Genomic DNA, 21,943 nt, shown 5'->3' with positions numbered 1-21,943 from the left:
TCACTGGGCCAAACTTGTACTTCCCACCCTACCTTGCCAATGCTCTTCATCACACCTGAGATGAGTTTTTGCTGAAGGTACTGCACAGTGGCACTAAGGACGTGCCTTTAAAATTCTGGCTTTTATTTACATACAGAATATCCAGTTATTTTCATACCATTCCAAAGCCTTCACTAAACCTTTAGTGGGTTTTAGTCTTTTTCCTACTGCTCTGCTGGGAGAAGCAACAGTGGAAAAGCGCCTAAGTGCACTTTTGAGGTGAAGTGTACAGGTGGAAACTGAGTTAAAAGGAAGATTTAATACAGAATAGAAGTTACATACAGGTTTTCCAGGAGGTCCTCTTTCCCCTGGATTTCCAGGCACACCCTACAGATCAAGAAAAAGAAAAAAAAAAAGTGAAATTATTATACAATAACCTCCTGGTTGCTCCTGCACTCTGCTGACTGATCTGAACTAGCAAATATTTTACTTTCTGCTGAGCAGCACTGCTTCTTGCATGTGACAAACAGAGAAGTCCTCCAAATATCTGCAACTTGAACATGCTCTCAAGCCCTTGCTAAATTCATTTGAGTCACACAGACACTGGAATTGCTTTAGTTTGACTTCTGGTCATAGGAAACACTATGACCTTTACTAGTGTGAAGGATGAAGATTTAAATCTCTGAAGGCATCTGAAAACAATCAAAATCAGGTTGACTGGTTTGTTGTTTTTTGTTGAGGTGTAGTGGTATCAGTTATCTTGAGGCAAAGGCATAGAAGTTACCACCATTGTGAGAATTTTATGTCCAGAAAGGCAGGATTAGGAAAAGGGACAACCTCTACCCCTCAGTGGGCATCTCCTACATGTCATTAATGAAGAATTTGCTAAAAACAAAATAAAAACCATGTCTAAAAACTTTTGTAAAATCTTTGCATAAAGTAATGCTCTTTTGGTAAACCAAATCTTTTGAACAAGACAGTTTGCCACTGCTCGGATGGTAACAAAAATCTGCATTGTGAGGATCCTTGCAGTGGGTGTTTTAAGATACTTGGTGACATTTCCCCAAACCATTTTCTGCTGAGTTCCTGTATCCACCTGGTCCATCACGCTGTGTCATCACTCAAGCAAGTGCATACTAGATTATGATTACCTTAAAGAGCATACAAAATTTACCACATACAAAAGCTGTCCTACCTGATCACTTTTGTTTCTAAAGGAACAGTTTCTACTGACCATCTAAAAGCATTTTATTTGTGTTCAGCTTTGTTGATTCTGCAGAAGTTCCACATGGGGTTTTCTCTGGGATGGTTCCAGATTTTGCCACCCAGGATGTTCACAGAATCATGGAATGGGTTGGGAGGAACCTTCAATAGCATCTAAATTCAACCCCCTGACCTGGGCAGGAACACCTTCCACCAGACCAGGTTGCTCAGAGCCCCATCCAGCCTGGCCTTGAACACTTCCAGGTATGGGGCATCCACAGTTTCTCTGGGAAACCTGTGCCAGTGTTTCAGCAACCTCACAATAAAGAACTTCTTCCATATATCTAATTTAAACCTACTCTCTTCCAATTTGAAACCATTACCCCTTTTATTGTCACACCCCTTGTGTGGCAAGGAAAAGTTGAAGGTGGAAGATTTGATGGGGAGGAAAAAATAGAGTTGTTTTCACTCAAAACATCCTTGCAGCTGGAGGATTCTAAGAATATTCAGTGTGGAAAATTTCACGTGCTGTGTTTTCCTTGGGTTGTTTTCTGTCTGTCCTGAGAAGTGGAGGTTTTGTAGAAGATAACAGACTGCTGTAAAAAACTTAAAAGGTGTTCCTCATAGGCTGGGGCCTCCCTGCTGGGAGAAGGAGAGATAAGAAGCTTGGAGTTTACCCTGAGCACTTTTTGCCTCTGCTAAGATGGAATAAGCTTAGCAGTGCATGTGTCCCCATTCTGCCAGTGTGGTAATGGAATAAATCTACTCTTTACACTTCAGCTCTGGATTTTGGCTGTCTTGGTTATCTATGTATATACAGTTCTCACATCTTGTCAAAAGTCCCTCTCCATCTTTCTTCAAGGCTCCCTTCAGGTACTGGAAGACCACAAATAGGTCACCCTTAAGCCTTCACTTTTCCAGGCTGAGCAATCCCAATTCTCTCTACCTTTCCTTGTAAGAGAGGGTGAGGGTTAGGGTTAGGGTTAGGGTTAGATAGTTGCTCTATCCCTTCAGTTGCCTTGCTGCCTCCTCTAGACTTGCTCCAACAGCTCCATGTCCTTCCTGTGCTGTGGGACCCCAGAGCTGGACACAGCACTGCCTGTGGGGTCTCACCAGAGCAGAGTAGAGGGGCAGAATTCCCTCCCTTGACCTCCTGGCCACGCTGGTTTTGATACAGCCCAGGACTTGATTGGCTTTTTGGGCTGCATCAACATCTGGATGTTGATCAAGGCACAGGCAGTGGCTTTCAATCAGTCTAGGCTCAGTAGGAGCTACTCTTTGAGATTATCTAATATTTCCAAATGGAAAGTCCCTTTAAAATTTGGTCAAATACTTATTCAGGAAGGGTACTGGGTGTTCTTTCTGCACCTTGTCTCAAGCTAGTCTGATTTGCCAATCAATTCATTGTATTATTTACACAGACAACCAGATGGGGACATGGGCATTGATGACTGGAGAGCACTGTGTGTTATGACACACCACAATTATAGCTATAGGAAAAAACTTGGATTTCATCCTTGAGTCTCAATTTGTATTTAAATCCTGGATGTCTTGCTAGAGGAGAGAAAAAATGGGAAAATATATTGATTATCTTTTTCTATGTCCACATTAAATGCTTCTGGGTGAGCAACAACCCTTCAATTACCTTGACTTTCTAAGAAATGAAAATTAAACACAAACTGAAGTGCAGCTGAAGTGGAGCTGAAGTAGTACTGAAGTTCATGGATGAACTCCTGTTTCCTAAGGAACTAAACCTTCTGCAGGTGAGAACAAAGAGAAGATAATGTCTGCAGAAGATGTTTAGCTCAGAATTCTCCTCAGATGTCCTTCTGGGGAATTGAGTAAATAATAGTAAATATTTTAGTCGTTTATTGCTCTCCTTCTTCCACAGAATTTCAAGGTGAATACAGAGGACTTGCATTGTTCCCAAAGCCCCTTCCCTTTCACAGATGCTGTCAGGTCACGCTTTTGGCATCCTCTCCACTGTGCTTCTCAGCCACTTCTGCAAGTGGGAAGAGGGATGGCTAAATAACAATTACACAGATCTTATATTCCCAGACCTACTTTGTTCAGGAAGACTCACACAGAACTTGCTTTATGAAGTGTGATGCAAAGCAAAAACTTGAGCCATGAGAATAATCCTGGATCAGAAAGCAACACAGAAAACACAGTTCAGAAATGCCTTTCATGCTGACTAGTAGTACAGCTATAAATATATGCCATAGGGCTCACTGACAGGCTTCTGCTTTGGGATCTGAAATATGAACATGGAACTAGCAGTGTAATTGAGTATTTAAAGATCTTTTAAAAAAATAATATAGGAAAATACTTCTTAGTTATGTGAAGAGACAAGCAAGAAGAGAGCGAATAAAATGGAAATCCTTGGAAAGGATTAAGCACAGCTATCATGCCCACATGGTATCAGATTGCCTTGAGACAAAAAGGGATGAACCCATTTTCTTGCATGCTGTAAGATGCTGAGCTGGTGATATCTCTAACAGGGTGGAAATGAGATGGAAAAAGAGATTAAGTAAGCTCTGCACCATGGCTGACAAACCTGAAAAAAGCACTGAATCCCCAGGAAAAATCAAACAATTGGAAGGTACAAGACTGCAGAGAATGTCCATTGAAGAATGCTTTTGTGATCCAAACTGTAAAAACCAGATGTAGATGATGGCACTTCAGCATGGCACATTATCAGAAAGCAGGCCAAAGGAAATAGAGTCAAAAGCAGAGGAAATATTGCTGGTCTGTAGAGGCCTGGAGTTAGAAAAGGCTGACAAAAGCAGACAAGCTGCAAACACAGAATCACAGAATATCCTGGTTTGTAAGGGACCCACAAAAAATCAAGTCCAGCTCCTGTTCTTGCACAGGACAATCCCAAGAATCACATCATGTTCCTGAGAGCATTGTCTAAACAGGCCTTGAACTCTGTCAATCTTGGTGCTGTGACCACTTGCCTGGGGATCCTGTTCCAGTGTCTGGCCACTATCTGGATGAAGAACCTTTTCCTAATATCCAACCTAAACCTCCCCTGACACAGCTTCACATTGCTCAGAGCAGAATGAAAATGCTAGAATGAAGACATGAAAGTTAAAACTGCATCTGACAAACTAATAGGGGAGGAAAATGGAAAAGAGAAAGCCAAAAATTTCATTAAAAAAGTGACTCTGACCAAAAAACTGCATGGCACTGAAATGAAATGCTGCTAACATGATGTGGGAATATGCACAGACACAAATTACAACCAGTGTTGGAGAGCTTATAAAGTTTGAACGCTTGCAGGAGCTTGCAGCCAAGAGTGGCTGGCACAAAGCAGAATATCCAATGAGTGGTACAGAACACCAGTACAGGGAAAAGATGTCAGCCATGAGGAGGTGTGATGCACAGTACCCAGAGCATCAGTCTGCAAAATCTGACACACAGGAATGGTCTTGAAATGGGAACTGATGGAAACTGTGCTGCTGATAATGCTAAAAAACAGTATTTAACTTAGTTGGTCGGCAAATGGTGCTAATTATGCCAAGGTTGTGGGTTTAATCCCCTCATGGCCCATTCACTTCAGACTTGGACTTGATAAGCCTTGTGGGTCCCTTTCAATTCAGAATATTCTTTGATTCTGTAACTAAGAACAAATTAAATGCTGGTGCAGTTAACAGGCAAAGTCCTACGATGGGGAATATGATGCTTAGGTAAGTGGTGCATGCAAAAATACTCAAAAATGAAGAAAGTCTGTAAGGAAACATAAGTGTATAAGGGAAGTGTATAAGTCACACAGGCATATTGTGGGATAGGTCTGTAACAAGCCAGAAAATTAAACTTGAAATGCAATGTCTTAAATCAATTATATGTCACAGCAATAAAGAGACAGTAGGGGCGTTAATAAGTATACTCTGGTTTGAGATGTAAGTACCTTAAAATAAACAGTTCCTAAAAGGAACTTTCCTTCTAACTGGATGGGAAAATCAACCTCAGAACAGCCAATTCTGCTTTTCAAATTCATTGGCAGTAATTTATGCATCCACAAAGGTTTTGCAATTATGAAAGCAAACGCAGGGGGAAGATTAACTCCTCAGTAATGCTGGAACTTAGTTACCGTAAATAATTAACCTAATTAAAAAGTGATTAATTCAATGTTTATGTTAATTAAAATTATCATAATCAAAATACAGAAAGATCCTATTAAACAGGTGCCCTCACTGCTAATAGGAGGATAAGAGAACGTCTCATTCAGATTGTTTGCTAATCTAAGGACACTAAATAGGTGTGTTGAACAGAAACATTTTATCTCCCAGCAGACAGTCAGGGAAGAACAGATGATTCAAAACATGAAGTGTAAGGGTGGCTGGCCAAAGAGTGTCTGCTCCTTTAGGGGTATTTGGTCAAGGAACTTTTTGAATTCAACAAAGGAAGAGAAGGAAAAAGTCATAAATTACAACATCAAGGACACGAGCCTGACCAACAGAAAAGGCTGGCAGTGATGGGAAGCAAGCCTGGACATTCACACTAATTGATCAAGGCATGTGGAAATATGAGGCAGCTTATTGCAGCAAGGTTACCTTATCCAGGACCTTGTCAGCTGGGAAATTAAGGGGAAATTAAGGGGAAGGGGGGAAATCAGAAACTAAACTTTCCAAGACTCATATCTAAGAAGCAGCAGATCTTGTCACTCACAATAACTAATGGGCTAACAAAAACCATAGATTGCACTTCCTGGGAGATCAATCTGGACCTTCCAAGTGATTAGACTGTGAACTGGAAGACTGTGAATTGGGAGGGCTGAGGGAGAGCTGGGGAGATGCACGAGGGGCTGTGCAGGGGAAGAAAGAGCAACAAACAAACAGGGGGGAGACAAAAACGGGTATGAAAGAGGCTGGTTGTGTGTAAGCCAGAGCTGGCTGCTGCATTTGTCTGGCAGAGCAGTCATCTGCCTACCATGGTTTGTCCTGTCATTTTATATCCTCTAATAAACCTTTCCATAGAGGCATGGGATGGTTTGGGTTGGAAAGGACCTTAAAGCCCATCTCACTCCAACCCCTTGCCATGGGCAAGTCACTTTCCACTGGACCAGGTTGCTCCAAGCCTGCTCCAGTGCTTCACTACATGAACAGTTACGAATTTCTTCCTAATACCTAATCCAACCAGGCAGGAGGGACCTTGTCTGCAGCAGCTGGAGGAGAAAGCACTACATATAACATCATTGAACACATAGAAATACTTTTTGATTATTCTCAGACAAGGAAATTGGCCAACTTCTCTGACAGAAGGTACTTAAGACTACACTATTTTACTGCTTGATACAGGAATACTGTCAGATTAAAATGTGATATTTTTTTTTTTTCCAAAAGCAAGAGAAAGTAATTTTTTTAAGTGGTTGAGATCCTTAAAGTAGGCACAATGTGTAGTAATTCTCTTATGGAAAAAATTCATCATATTATTGGGGGAAAAAAGACCTAAATAAAGAACACTTTTTAGGCTTTAAGAATTGGAGCTTTGGTTAATCAGAAAAAGAAATGCAAATTTAAAGACAAGAAAATTATATATGTGGAAGAAGACAACATGTCCTAGCTTTGTTGCAGAAAAAGATAATTCATAGGGATTTATGGATACAATGAACTCTAGAAGACAGAAAAATAGCAAGGCTTTTGCTAAGAAGAAGAGAACAAGGCTAAAGCAGTACAATTGTACTGTAAACCTAGGCAAGTATTTTCAAAACCTAAATTTTAATAAAACAAGATACTGTCCTGAGAACTCTTGATATTAGATTGAGTAGCCAACAGGTATTTCAAAAGGTGACTTTGGGCTATCTCAAAAAAATATGACACATGCTTTTAGGAAACCAGAAAAAAATCTAGAATGTAGTCATGTAAAAAACCTAATTTATTCACCAGTGGGAGAGAATTCTGGCCAAAGCTATTGCAAAAGGAGTATTGACTCTTTCAATTCCCCTTGTAAATCTGATTTGCTATATCAGAGAATGCAAGTGATAGCAGGCACTTCGACAAGCATCTGATGAGTTTGCAACTGGAAAAATAATTCAGAGAGTAACTCAATGTATGTAAATGTGATTTAAAAGATTTTTTTCAGTCTCAGAAAAAAAGCATGGAATACATTTGCAAAGGCCACAGCAAAGTACAAGACACTGAGGCAAGTCATTCAGGCAATTGACACTGCATGGCTTGGGAGTTGCACAGCAAATTCATATTAGCAATTCAAATTGGAGCTTTCCTATCCAATGATATCCTGTTTGAACACAGCAGAGTACAAAAATGGACATGGTTCAGAGGATACAGGAACACTGCACTGGCATACAAGGGTGCAGAAGTAGAACAAAAAGTTCCTTATGCTAGTTAAATAAAGATAAGGATCATGAAACTGCAAATGCATGACCCTGTCAAAATAGATTATCCCTGCTGACACACCAAAAATTGTCAGAATGTGCCCCATGCCTCTAATTACACCTCCTGAAACACAGATAGAATGGTTTAGCAAGTGATCAGACAATGTAGAAAGGTCCTAGAAGACATATTGACTACAATTAAAGCAGTGAGTGTAACAGAGATTGTGTTTATAAGTTGCCTGAGGAATGGTTGTTTTTGGGTTAATTTCCTGCAGGGAAAAGAAAAATGTAAAGACCCTAGAGCTGCATCTCCAAGAGTTGACCAACCAACACTGATCTGAGCAGAGCCAGAATGAGACTCAAAATCTGCCTCAGGCACTCTCCTCACACAGTACAGCTCTAGGAAACCCATCTATCCTCTCTCCTGTTCACAATCTCTTGGTTACAAGTCTCAAACATTTGAGGCAAGGTGATGAGATCTAGGGACAGGCAGCAGGACACAATCAATCCCAAATTTCTGGCTGCTCAGGGACACAAGATGATGGAGGCAAAGGACCATTTCAGCTATCATGGGCTGTGGAAGAAAGCCCCTGGCATAATCATTTGTCTTGTGACAAAGTATTGAGTCATAAAATCACAAAATGGTTTGGGTTGGAAGGGACCTTAAAGGTCATCCAGTTCCAACTCTCCTGCAACAGGCAGGAACACCTTCCACAAAATCAGGTTGCTCCAAGTCCCATCCAACCTGGCCTTGAACACTCCAGGGATGGCATCCACAACCTCTGTGGGCAGTAAATAGGTGGGAAGGAACCTACTAGACCACCTGATGGATGTCAGTAAAGCCATTCTAGGGTTGAAAAGTGCTTGCTGTGAAGTTGGTGAGAGCTGCCATTTCAGACATAACAGCATCATGGAGCAGCAATGAGAAGGAGAATAACAGGAGGTCACTTCCCCCTCTTCACAGCATTCCCTCAACAGGCAAAAATCCAAACATCAAGCCCTTCAAAATCTTCAGAGCCTCCTTCAGAGGACTGGTTGCCACATCATAGAGGAAAAAAATTCTCCTCTTTCTGATGCAGCACTGAAGAGGAACCAGGCAGAGAGAGGGGCCAGCTTTCCAGCTGGGAGTCTGCCACATTCCTCTCTATTCCTCAGTTCCATGACTCACCACTGAGACAGCAGGAGAACAATGCACCAAGAGGTTAAAATGTCCTCAAACATGCACAATAGCAGCAGCAAAATGAACTCATAGAGAACTTCTTAACAGCTGTGGCCCTGTTTTAACAGAAAGGGTACTTATCTCAGTGGACTCTAAGAAGTTCCTAGACAGCCTAACCACCATCCTTTTTCAGTGTGGGATCTTTTCCCAGTGTATGCTGCCAAATCCCTTCCCCAGTGTCATTTTAAAATGGTTCAGTGGTGAAGTCCCCCATTTTCCTTGAAGCAATCCTCCTCATTCCAACTATGTTCCCCCTTGATATCCTAAGTTGTAAGAGCTCCACTTGTGCAAATCATGTCCCTTAGACAATCCTAGTAACATTCAGTGACTGCAGTTGATTATCAGCACAAAGTTTTAAGGAAATGAGACCCAAGCACTGACAAATTTCTTGAGCACTTACACTTTTATTTTACTTACATCCTGGCCAGGAGGTCCCTGTGGTCCAGGGATACCAGGTACACCACGGGGACCCTGGAAGGGAGAGGACAGACACACCCAGTAACCAGTGAGTAGTATTGATGAGGTGCTTCTTAGCTGAAGAGAAGAAATCCTTAACATAATAGTTACTGGTGGGAAAATTGGAAAATTGGAGAAAAAACCAGCACCTACACAACTATGAAAGAGTTTGAGAAAAAATATAATTACAGGTCACAATGCACTATGCTGGTACCAGTCATTTCTGTGCCTCAAGGGACTTCATGTGCATCACTAAAGTCAAGCTTCCCATACATTGACTGGAGAGGTAACAATGACTCTTTACAGGAGGCAGGTCTTTGAACAGGGAGAAAATGTGACTGAACACAGGGAAAAGAAGGTCCATCTCCTCAGTTCCAGGCTATCACACTGGCTAGGACTGGCTGTTGTGCTGCAAATTCAGGCCAGGGTCTATGGAGACCATGATACACAGTTGTTTGTGCAACCCCAATGGATTGCATCCTTGAAAAACTGAATGTTGAGGGACTAAAGTGTGTTTGGTGAATACTGAAATCCGCAAGATTTAAGTAAGAAAAATGTTTTAAATGGTTTATTTTAAACCTATGAGACCTTGGCTATAAGAAATGTGCCTTATGTGCCTTAAAATATTTATATTTTATAAATATAATATAATACAATACAATATAATGTAATATAATTTATGTTAAAATTTATTGAATGAAGGGTGAAACAAGTCACCCATTGTCTCTCTTGTAGAACTATTGACACGTAAGGCAAAGTTTCCACCAGAACAAGGCTCTTGAGTAACTCTCACAACTCAGTATAGCAGACAAGTACCTGATAATACAAAGGGAGAAGTTCCCTTTGGAGGGTCAACCACTCCATGACCATCACTCAAGCAAAACCAAAACAATTACATGTGCTCTCATAAAATGACTGGTAGAAACATAATTAGTGTGGTTTTCCCCTCCTCAAAGAATTTGGGTATAGCTAGAAAGACATACTGTACCAGGGATCCTTTGTCTCCTGGGGGTCCTGCAGGGCCCTACAAGCAGAAAAGACACAGCAATCAAAACACTTGAAATTCCCATCCTCCTTTGGCTGAGCATTAAGGCTGAGCATTAATAACACATTAAGGCACTATTCTCTGCACTGGACTGTGTGCTGCACTCATGAGTGTGGATGTGTGTGCACTGCCTGTGACAGTGACACACTGCAGTGTGACTGCTGTGACAGGACAATCCCTGCTCCTGGCTGGGTCTGGGGACACACAACCACAGCATGCTCACATCCCTTGGGCTGGGACAGGACAAGTCCCCCAGTCTGAATCCCATTACATTCAAATACCTCTTATGGAACAAAAACATCCCACAGGATCTCTGTGCTCTTTAATTTAGGTCAGAGCAGAGGGGGGCAGTGGGTTTGTGCACGCTGTTTGTTTGTGGATGCAACTTAAAATGTGCTGCTGAGTAGAGTGAGCTGCTGGCAGGCACCCACTTTTATAAGAACACCACAGAAGTGATGCAGTACCACATCCAGCATGGGTGAATTGATCTGGTATTCCACACACACCCAAAACAAGGCTGGAATAAATTGGCTACTATAACTCCTCTCCTTTTGCTTTCTGTTTCACACACAGTAACTCACTAATCCTCACACAATGTCTCCATGAAAGAAGACACCTTAATGCATATTAAAGAAAAGGCTAAATGCATAATTTAATTAATATCAACAAGGCAAGGCAGGGAAAGATTGAAACCTCTGTGCTTATACTGTGCATCCATCCAATAGGCAATTTCAGCATAAACATGTGAATTCACCCCAATTGTCCAAGCTGTCCTTTAGTCTATGGCATATAGAGTAAAACACACTCATTAGCAGAGTGTGTTGGAAATAACACACTCTGCTAATGCTCAAGTTTATGGCTCAGTGGTATGTAAATTGTAACTCAATACTTCAGCAGATAAGGTAAAAAAATCCTCATCTATACATACTTTTTGTGCAGGGAGCAAAGCCTGAGAGAGGTTAAGGGCACAGGAAGAAGCAGAGTGAGGATTCCAATTAAAAAGAGTTGTTGGCTCTCAGCTCTGAAGCTGAAGTATTATAAACACAATTTTGTCACATTGCTAAAAAGAGTAGAGGCTGACGTCTTTAATTCAGTGTATAATATGCACTGAAGCAACTCCACTGATTTTATTATGGGTTTTGTTTTTAGTGTGGGATTCAGTCTTTGTGACAGTCTGCTAGATTCAAGGTTATACAGAGAGGGTTTTTTTTTTTTTCAATTCCAGTCTTTGCACTGGAGCTGAGGTTATGAAGCACCTACAGTGGGGAAAAAAACCATCATAATAGTGCTTTGTGGTTTTTTTGGTTTGTTTGCTTTTTTTGTTGTTTTTGTTTTTTTCTTTTTTTAAGGAGGCATTTAGTAAAGCAAATTAAATAACATTATAAAACATATCATTTGAGAACAGTGTGGTGTGTAGGTGGCTACACATCCTGACAGTGGGCAAATAATGAAGACATGAAAAAAAAAACAATCTTCTGGTGTGAGACAAGAGATGTCTGCATTTGGAGTCAAGTCCTTAGTCATTTGTGTTTATGGAGATGAGGATGCTAAACCCCAATGAAGAGCAACTTTGTCATCCTGTGTACATCAGGATGCAGATATGAACTCATCTAGCCCTGGACTGAATCTAAAAATCTGTAATTAAAGACTATGCACTAGCTAGTGATTTTCAAACAAGCCAGATACTCATTTGTTAATTTAGTTTTAATTTAATTAATGGCTGAACATTGAGAAGTGCAAGAACACCACTGTTCCTTGGATAAATCATAACAAAGGACACTCAGGAAACCTGCAGTCATTGGTAACCCTGTGAGGACCATAAAAGCCATGATACAGCCAAAGAGTGGACATACACCTCAGAAAGTCAGACTTTTCAATTCATTACCCAGCACTATGACTTATTTCAACTTCCTGTACTAATTGGGACATTTATAGCTAGATAAACAGCACTGATAACCAAACATTGAATGGTTGGTCCAGGATCATGGCATGTATGAGGTATTGCAAAAAAATGGGGCTCAGATGTCCTCTAGCAATTACAGCCAGAAATAGCATTTGCTTCCTCCTAAATATATTTCACTAGCAAATTCAGTACATAGCTGGAGGTCTCTCAGCAGGACTACTGCCAGAGCACTACCAAATCCCCCTCATTTCTAGAGGACTTGTACCTGACAAATACTGGTGTGATCAAAGCCCCACCAACAGGAAAATCCCAATTTTCTGAGCAGACTCCCAGGTACACCATGTGGCCAACTGATACTCAGGAGGGAAGAGCTGGATGAGGCCAAACCTATCAAATATTTGTGTGAAATGATGGGGAGCATGGGTCTCTTGGAACACAGCAGTTTAAGTAATCTGCTGTTGTATTTTGCTACTGGAGTGTGGCTGTGTCACTGACGTGGGTGTGTGTGCCACACTCATCCCTTCCAACAGGAGTTATACAACAGTGAGGTCATATCTGTCCAGGAGACCAGAGCTGCTGCCTTGGCACAGATCTCCACTCATATCTACAGCCAGTGTGCCAGGATGATGCACAAAATTCAGGAATGAGTCAGTGACACCCATCCATCCTACAGCACTTTTAACCCTCTCAACAGACGTGTGACATGTAAGCTACAAATGGCAGCCTCTGGGCTCGTCTGGAATCTGCAGCTTCAGAAGGCAAAATGTCCCACAGGCTCTCAGCACAGCTGAGCACAGGCAACACATTCCCCAGGTGGCAATGCCTGATTTTCCACCTTGTTCCAGGTTGCAGCAGGACCTGCTACTTACAGGGGGTCCAGCCAGGCCGACTCCTGGCACTCCTCTGTCCCCTGGCTGTCCAGGGAGGCCAGGAGCTCCCCTCTCACCCTGAAATAAAGGAAACAATTAAAAGCTTTGTGCACTGATGAGAAAATCTGCTGAAATTGCAAGCAGTTTGTACATCAGAATGTCACATGAGTACATCTGGTCCTGATCCTGCCCACAGAGGGACAGATTCTGCTTGTGGCAGCATGGGGATATGGCACAGTTACTGTCTCATCGTGCCAATAAAGTGTCCTTTTCCACCACACAGGCCCAGCCCACCTCTGTGGGCTCAGTTTGTGCCACATCACATCACAAAACTGAGTGGAAACACAATCTTTGCAAGTGTCTTCATTTATTTTAGTGTGCTGCATCAAATTTCCAGCATTTCATGAACCACCAAGGTTGGAAGAGACCTTCAAGATCAGTCAGTCCAACCACCAGCCCAACACCACCTTAATCACCCAAAACCATACCCCCAAGAGCCACATCCAGAACACTTCCAGAAACAGTGATTTCACCAAGGTAGCAGGCACTTTCCTTGGCTTGGGGAAACACAAGGCACCATAAATCACTTTTCTCTCCCTGGGCTTCTGTGGTAGAAGGCTAAGGCACAAAAATTACTGAACATAAATCATTTATCTGGGGAAGACAGGATTAGAGAAGTTTTATTACATCTTCATATTCTCCTTTCCTTTACCAACACAGGCCTACTCACATAAGTGTATGAAATTATTTTTGTAAAATACAAGTCAACATTTCTACCACTCTCTATTGAGCCCTGTACTAGAAAAGGGGAGTTTTCCCTTCTAAAGAACAGGCTTTTCAAAGTAAAAGCACAGAAAGCAGCTTGGCATTGTTCAATGTACACTGTAGACAGAGGGCTAAGAAAGAATTCAGCTGTAAGACTTTAGTTTAAACATCTGTTTTCTAGTTACAGGGAGAAATCAATAAGATTTTTATGGATTGCATTGCAGTTGTGAGATTTGGTCTCATGTTGGCAGTAGATTTATAACAACAAATCTTATTTATGCTATTTATTATGACATTTTTTCTAGCTATATAGAAGTATGATAGAAAAATTGTTACCTGTGGATTCTGCCCACTCAAATTTAAATCTGCAATATCTCCTATTTTTCCCCTTTCTTGCTTTCTTCTTAAACTAATCTTTTACTACAAAGAAATAATACTGCAAGGCTAGTAAGAAAAAATGCATTCTGATTAGTTCAAATGCTCTAGACATCCCTTATCAGTTATTTTATTCAGAAAGATAATTTTAATACAAAAATTTCAATAGTATTTTCCCACACACAATTAAGACTTTTATCATCTTCTGTTGCTATTGAATAGAATACTTAATGAGATTTCTTTTAGTGTTTTTTTCTGACTTTTATATTTATTCTCAGTCAATTAGTGTGTGTCTGTGTGAGTATAGGTCTGTGTTCTGACCTGTCAAAGATATATAGAAAAGACTACAATGCATTTGCACAAAATGCATCAAAATTAAAAGAAACTCATAGCAGTTTGGTTATTTCAAAAACATGGGACGTAGATGGATTTGGTCTCATAATTCTGTAATCCTGTTTCTATCATTTACAGAATCTGTTTCAACATCTGATTCTTCCATTCCAGATCAGAACATGGTCATTTGGAAGAAGACAATTTCTGAAATGTCTGATTAAATGTTCAAGCACAATCCAGATCCTCCCAGAATCAAAGTTTTTTGGTGTTTTATTCCTTTCTCTCTTTTCTGTGTGCTTCTAAGGGAATAAGCATTACTTTCAGCAGAAGTTGATGTCATCAACCTCTTCAACTAGCTAGTCTTTGCCTCAGTACAGGAGGGGAAACCAGGACTACCTGGTTCTACTGGAAAATAATTCCCATTGTCCTTGCAGAGAGGTGAAAGGAATGAGTGGTAGGGAAAAGTTCTCTTTGAGGGCTGTCAGGTGGTTCTGAGAGCAGATCACACCTGAGCCATGAAGTGTCTCCCTGGCTGTGTGGATTAAAGGGTCCCAGTCACAGTTTCTCTGAAAAAGTGTGCACTTAGACCTCCATCTGTGATGAACTCTTACAGTGCTGGAAGGTATTTTAAATGTGAAAAGTGAACACAGCTAATTAATCTCTGAGTATTTACATCCACAGAGATGCTGGAATAATAAAGGAACCTCCTAAAAGGCTAGAAATGCATTTTTGAGTCAGAGCTTTGTAAATTCTGTTTTCCAGTGGAAAACAGACCATGTTTGCACCACGTTCTTTTCTCCAGTTCAAGTGATTATGATGAACAGTCCACAATGAAGTCCATGCTCACCTTATGTCCAAAGGGTCCTGGCAAGCCTGGTGGTCCCCTTTCCCCCTAAAGTGACAAAAGCAAACCAAGAAAACAGTCACCATCCAGCCAAACAAGAGCTTGGACTTTGCTTTAGTCAAGGCAGCAATTCTCCCACTACTGCCCTCCTGAGCTCACGCAGTCCTGGCAATGTTTTACTGACAGCAGGCAACCAAACTAAGCAATCTGCTAACTGGGAAAGAATTAAAAGCTTTTAGGGAACTTCCATCAAGCTAATAATTTTTGTACTAGTCACAAGGACAATGGCTACTCCTTGTGGAGGTTGCTGTTTTCAGTGTAAATTTCAGAAACACATTTTCAGTTCTCTCTGACCTTTTTACATGCACAGATGGGATCTGGAGCATTTTCCACAGGCAGGCCTTCCATGGATTCAGGTAAATCCATGCTCTCCTGCAGAAGTTTTGCCTGCCTGTCTCATATTGAACTAGTCAAGCACAAAGCTTGCCAGCAGTACTTACCCTTTCTCCATCTTTACCCTTCCCAGGCAAACCTGGCTCTCCAGCACGCCCTGGCTCACCTGGCGGCCCAGGTAAACCCACTTTTCCTTCTTTTCCAGGATCACCCTGTAGAAGAGAAGCCATCAGAATTCATTTGATTACTATAGACAATTACCACCTCAGGTCTTTCATTGGAACTGAAAGACATGGATTCTTTTCCTAGCTGTCTCATCTGGATTTCTTTTAGTATCATAGGAAAGCCTATTTAATGGGAAGTCTTTTCCTTCAGAAATCTTAAGGCACTTGTAATTTCCATTAAGGAAAGTACAAAATGACTTCAAAATGTTTTGGGAACCAGCTATATGTAGCAGCTCTCTCCATGGAGCACAGCCCAACCTGAACTCATCAAAATTGTTTCTCCTCGCTGTGACACTGAGAAATGTTGGAGTGTGCCCTGATCCCAACCTGAGCTTTGCTTCCCAGAGCCCTGCCCAAGTGACACCCAGCAGCAGCAACAGTAGTGGATGCATCTGGCTGCATCTGACTCACAGTGGGTTCAGGGGAGGCAGATAACAACCCGGCAGGCTTGGGCACTGTGCTCACCTAACCACAGTGCTGGTCAATGTCTTGGCAGTTTTGGGAGGAACTAACATTTATAGCCAGCATGGAAATATGAGCCAACCATCTTATCCCAAGAACCATGGACAGCCCAGGGCCTGCAATGGGCTGCAGATCTCCCCTTGAGCATGGATGCATCTCAGGGTCACCCCTCAAATTACCACCTTATCACATCAGATACTCAGCAAAAAAAAAAAAAAAAGGGAATAAATGCATTTGAAACTTTGAAACCTTAGCTAAGTGATATGAAGGATTGGTTGCACACATATAATGCTTTAGACAAAATATTGATGAAGTTTGGGACTAATTCTGGATGCAGCCACACCTAAATTCCTCTCTGACAAGGAGTTTAGAACACAAAGAGCTCCTTTTTGAACCTCATGACTCAATGGAAGAGTCCCAGTGACAGTTTTGTCTGTGCCTGCCCTCAATGCAGTAAATAATCAAGTGTACCTTGCATTGAATCTTGTTAAACCACTGTGGCATTTACCATTGAACTTTGTTGACTTGGTGTGTTATACCAATAAAATAAACTGTTGCATCTTTCTTGTGAGTGCAGTGCATCACTCTTTCTGCAACACTGAATGAGAGAGCCCTTGGTCCTCACATGACCCTGAGGTAGAGCTCAGGAATTTGGAAGATTTTACTGAAGGAACTGGGATTCATTCCCTTTTAAGCCTTAAATACATGGATATAGGGGGTCATGCTTGTGATTAATCATTCCCACTCCAGGAAACAAAGATCAGGACTCCAGCATGCTGGGCACCCTGGGGTGTATGATCAAACACAATCCCCTGACTTCAGAAAGCTTATGAAAGGGGACAGAAAGGCATTTTTCCTTCCAGCTTTGGATTTACAGTGATAAATAGGAGGTTTTTAAAACACCAAATGCCCACACTTGTCAGGTAATGAGGAGAGCAGAAGACCATAATCGTGTATCAGTGACTCCACTATATCCAGTCATATCTCAGTGATTTATTAGGTAAATTATAAAGTTGCAACTGGGTGAAAATCTTACAGCATGTGTAATAGAAGAGTACATACAAGATGAATTCATGAACCCATGTGTCTTAAACATCCATGAACCTATGAAATAATTTTCCAGTTCAGACTGCATCTGTCCCTATTACTTAAAATGCTGAAGAAAAAAAAAAAAGAAACAAACCCATCAAAGAACCAACTCACCCTTTCCCCCTTTTCTCCTGCCTTTCCTGGGAGTCCAGGAGCTCCAGGCACACCCTGGAGAGAAGAGAATTTTAAAGCTTAGAATTTTTTTTGTAGGCAGCATTGGATTTTAAACAAAGGGGCAGACCTGTGGGTTCAGTATGGTTTATCTCAAGGATCAGTATCAGCTCTACATTCCCCAGTACAGAAGAACCTGTAATCCAGAGAACACCACAGAAGAGCTGTGTAACAGGTCCTTAAAGGTGGAAATTATTTTTCAATATAAAAAAAAAGCTGAAGAGAAAAAGCAGAAACTGAGCTAGTACCAAATTTCTGCATTCTACCAGTAACTATTTCCTTCATTTTGTGAAATTCTCAGAAGTTCCTAATATGCTACCAACAACCCCACAATCACCACCTCTGTATCAGAGAAGCTGAAAGCCTCCCAACACTGGGAAATATAGCTGTGTTCATTTCTTCCTCTATTTCAGCTTTCAATCCTTTTAACATCTTGGCAGGTCTCAAAGGACTCTGTGTCAAAATATAGATGATTTAGAGCTCTAAATTAAATAGTGTAACTTCCTAACCCACCAAAACATATTTTAGAATGGTACTCCATTTTAAGATGTGAAATCATGTCTTGGCACCATTAAGATTGGATTGACCTCAGAATGGATGTGATAATTATTTTCCTTTCTGCACCAGCAAAAAATATTTCCAACGATACTGGATTTTATAGGTAATATATTGATATTACTGTTATAGAAGTTTGCTTAATGGAATATGAAATTGAAAAGTTCTTCATTTTCAATATCACCTTTCAGTTTGAAATTAAATCACTACATTAATAGAATTAAATCAAATGTATCTTAACAATTAGTAGAAGGGCAATTTAGGTTTTCTTGGACTGCCCAGGCAATAAACTCTGGTTCTAACAGTGATGTGTTCAAAAACCCTGTGCCTGAATACATCATATCCTGAGATCTAAATGCTGTTTTTCACCTACTCCAGTCTAAGCCAAGTGAAACTAGAAAGGAAAGAAAGAAAGGAAGTAAGAACAAGAAAGAAAACTACCCTAGTGGAGCTAAGAGTAGAGTTAATCCAAATTTATTTTTTAACAAATATGAAATGTTTTATGATGTGGTGATGAAACCACAGGTAAGGGGGACACTGCATTGATTTCAAGGGTCTTTAGGCTCAAATGCCTATATGCTTTCATAATAAAAGTGAGAGTTTACCATGCTATTTTTATATCAAGGAGTCTTGTTTACAAAATGAGAGGACAAATTAAAAAAAGGCAAAGAAAACAAAAAGACACAATAAACATTGATTTTTTTCTCTTGAAGACTTGGAAGCAAAAATTTATTTTGACAATTTGGTAAAGAATGAAGCAGCTCTGTTCCTCCCCTTGATAAAATGAATATGAGAAGATAGTTCACGGATACACCATTCCCAGGTGCTTCCAGATCTTTCAATTCAGCCATAAGAAACAAGTTTAATGAAACACAGACTTTTGAACTTCATAGTAATCCCCATAGAAGGGGAAACTAAACACATTAAATAAAGAAATCAGGGCACAGATGGGAAAACAAATACACTGGTGCATACTTACCACATTTCCTGGCAAGCCTCTTGGACCTGGGGGCCCTGCTGGTCCACTCAAACCCTGTTTTAAGAAAAATGAAGAGTGTGTGTGCGCATATATAAATCACAACTTGTATCACCATAGGAACAGGATGATCCAAGGGAGATTGAATTTCATGTAAGACAAGGTGTTGTACATCAAGAAGGCAAAAAATAGTAGGTTTGTTTGAAAATTTTTAGTGTAAAGAAAAATGAAACAATACAAAATGGATGAAGGCTCTCTTTGGGAGCTTAAAGATACATTCTATCAAAAGAAATTCTAAATCTAGCTCAGATACAGGAAGAAAAGTCCGGGCCAGAAACATCAGAAGAACAGAGTAAAGAAGGTTGATTTATCATAAAAAAAAATTAGGTCAACAAAATATGCTTTGTTGACAATTCTACCTTTCTCTGCTGGGGGGAGCAAAACCTGAAAACATTCTTTTGCACTAAAAGGTGAAACAGCTTAAACCATCCAGAGTCTATAGTTTTCAACTGCAGATCTTTATCCATTTCCAAGTCAAAGCTTTGCAGCATGAAAAAGCCCATGTGTGTCCCCAAAATTTGATGAGACACATTAGAGGACATATATTTGGGGATTAATGTCCCCACAGAGATGTATGTGTGGGGTTATCAGGCTATATTTAAAGGTTTCATAGAGTCAGAGATTTGTGTTGGAAGGGACCTTAAACTTCTTCTGGTTCCAAACCCTCTGTCATAAACAGGGACACCTTCCCCTAGACCGGCTTGCTCTGGGCAGCCTGTGCTTTATCCCCTTCACAGGAAATAATTTCTTCCTAATATTAATCTAAACCTGCTCTCAGTTTGAAGCCATTCTCCCTTGTCCTATCACTCCATGCCCTTATAGAAAGTCCCTCCCCAGCTCTGTTGTATTTCCTCTTTAGGTACACAAAGGGGGCTTGAAGATCTCCCTGGAGCCTTCTCTTCTCCAGGCTGAACAATCCCAATCCTCTCAGCCTTTGCTTATAGCAGAGGTTTAAAGTTTTTCTCATTTCTGTGTTATTTACAGTCACTGGTCTATGAGCCAATAGAAACACCCAGAGCAGCAGCAGTCTGTGAAAGGATGGCAAGAAAAGAGAAGGTGCCTGCAAATACCTACATTTCCATATCATTAACATCCTCTGAGCCACCACCACCAGGTTATACAAAGAAATAAAACCAAGGAATGGTTTTTTGTGGGTTTTATTTTTGTTTTCCCCTCTCCAAAATACTAAGGGGTCCTTCAACCAAGAGTGAAAGACACCTGAAAATAGGCAGTTCAGGGTTTAGGGTCAGAGCACTCTTTAGGGACAATGTTTAAGCACCAGCCCAAGAAAGAAAACCATGAACACAAAGGTGGAATAATAAATTTCAGTGCTCTAGGATGCTTCATTTGGATTTCCTATTCCTTCTTTCTCCTAATCACAGCCATTCCCTCTCTCAATCATTATTTCAAACAGTTCTTCAGTGTTTCTTCGTTCTTTGCTTGCAAAGAAAGTCTGTGGCCTTTTATTCAGCTGCTCAGGTCTTATATGCTCTCACAGTAATAAAACTGGACTGGAATCCTTTGCTGTTCCTAAGCACACAGACAGACAAAAGCAACACTTCCTACAACAAATGCCTCAAGAAGGGGTGTGGGATGAGTCTTCTGGATAAGCCAATATTAAAAAAAACCAGCAGAACTGACAGTGAAACCTAAAAGCAGCCCTGATCAAAAACCAATTCCTGCTGCTGCTGAGCAGTGAGCTACCTGCTCCAGCTGGCTGCCTGAGCTGGGCTGACATTGCAGTGCAGTCACACTCACCCAGAAAAGCGTGTTTTGTTAGGCAGGGAGAGATTTGAGCAGGAAAAGATGCACAGCCTTGAGCTGGGCTGAATGGGGCATTGATCTGTTTGGTACAGATGGTCCTGTTTGCCCACAAACAGCCTCTTCCAGCTGTGGATTAGGATGTACCCTGTGCCCAAGCAGCCTGGGACTGCACACCCACAAGATGTTGATGTCAGTGTGCCACTGTCAGGGGAAAATGCTACAAGGGAAGCAGTTACTCACAGTCTCTCCAGGGGCTCCAGCCTCTCCTCGGGCTCCTTTCTCCCCCTTTGCACCCTGTGCAGAAAGGAGAGATACCAGCTGATTAGACATGGAAGGAGACCTCCTGCCAGAAAAAAAGCTTCAAGATACCTGAATGTGTACTAGGCAATGGTTTTTGTTAACAAATTCACAGAGGAGTTAATGGCTGAAGAAACAGATCCCAGTTCTGTTGGCAGCAAGAAAAGGAACTATAAAAATAAAACCCTGAGACTTAAGAAGAGTTACTAGTGACTGATCAGCTCAGATACTGTTTCTCAGCACAAGATGCTAGAACCTGAGGTATTCATCTGGGTAAAACTCTTTCCTACCCTCAGGCCTACCAAGTACTTCATTTCCAGCTGAACTTTGATGGTCTCCCTTCACAGAAGACTTGCCTACACTTCTGAAATATAAACAACAGCCATCTAGAAATTTTAAAAATAGATACCCAGAGAGTTTGTCCTAATCATACATGTCAGAGAACCCTTTCTGAAGAATTTTTGCAGGATGAAGGCTACTTGCTGAACTGTCCCCCATTTAGCAGATATTAGTTAAAAGCTGCAGGGCATTACTTTGTTTTTTTTATTGGGTTTTGGGGGGTTTGGTTTTGGTTGGTTTTGTTGTTTTTGGTTTTTTTGTGTCTTTTTTTTTTTGTTGTTT

The 21,943-nt window shown here is 41.0% G+C and overlaps 1 protein-coding gene across 1 annotated transcript in view; it reads right to left on the bottom strand.

The window, feature by feature from the left end:
* Positions 1-21,943, bottom strand: part of COL22A1 (collagen type XXII alpha 1 chain) — a 251,184-nt gene that overhangs the window by 38,528 nt on the left and 190,713 nt on the right. The window contains exons 36-44 of the mRNA XM_086877981.1: positions 21,266-21,319; positions 19,205-19,258; positions 17,614-17,667; positions 15,832-15,936; positions 15,335-15,379; positions 13,015-13,092; positions 10,186-10,221; positions 9,159-9,212; positions 322-366 (exon numbers count right to left, since the gene is read on the bottom strand). Coding sequence (XP_086734107.1) covers positions 322-366; positions 9,159-9,212; positions 10,186-10,221; positions 13,015-13,092; positions 15,335-15,379; positions 15,832-15,936; positions 17,614-17,667; positions 19,205-19,258; positions 21,266-21,319 — 525 coding nt within the window. The remainder of the gene's footprint in view (positions 1-321; positions 367-9,158; positions 9,213-10,185; positions 10,222-13,014; positions 13,093-15,334; positions 15,380-15,831; positions 15,937-17,613; positions 17,668-19,204; positions 19,259-21,265; positions 21,320-21,943) is intronic.

Source organism: Cyanistes caeruleus, chromosome 1 (assembly GCF_971803275.1).
Source record: "Cyanistes caeruleus chromosome 1, bCyaCae1.hap1.1, whole genome shotgun sequence".
Classification (NCBI taxonomy): Eukaryota; Metazoa; Chordata; class Aves; order Passeriformes; family Paridae; genus Cyanistes; species Cyanistes caeruleus.
Note: the sequence above shows the minus strand (reverse complement) of the source record. Positions and strands in the feature narration are given on the sequence as shown.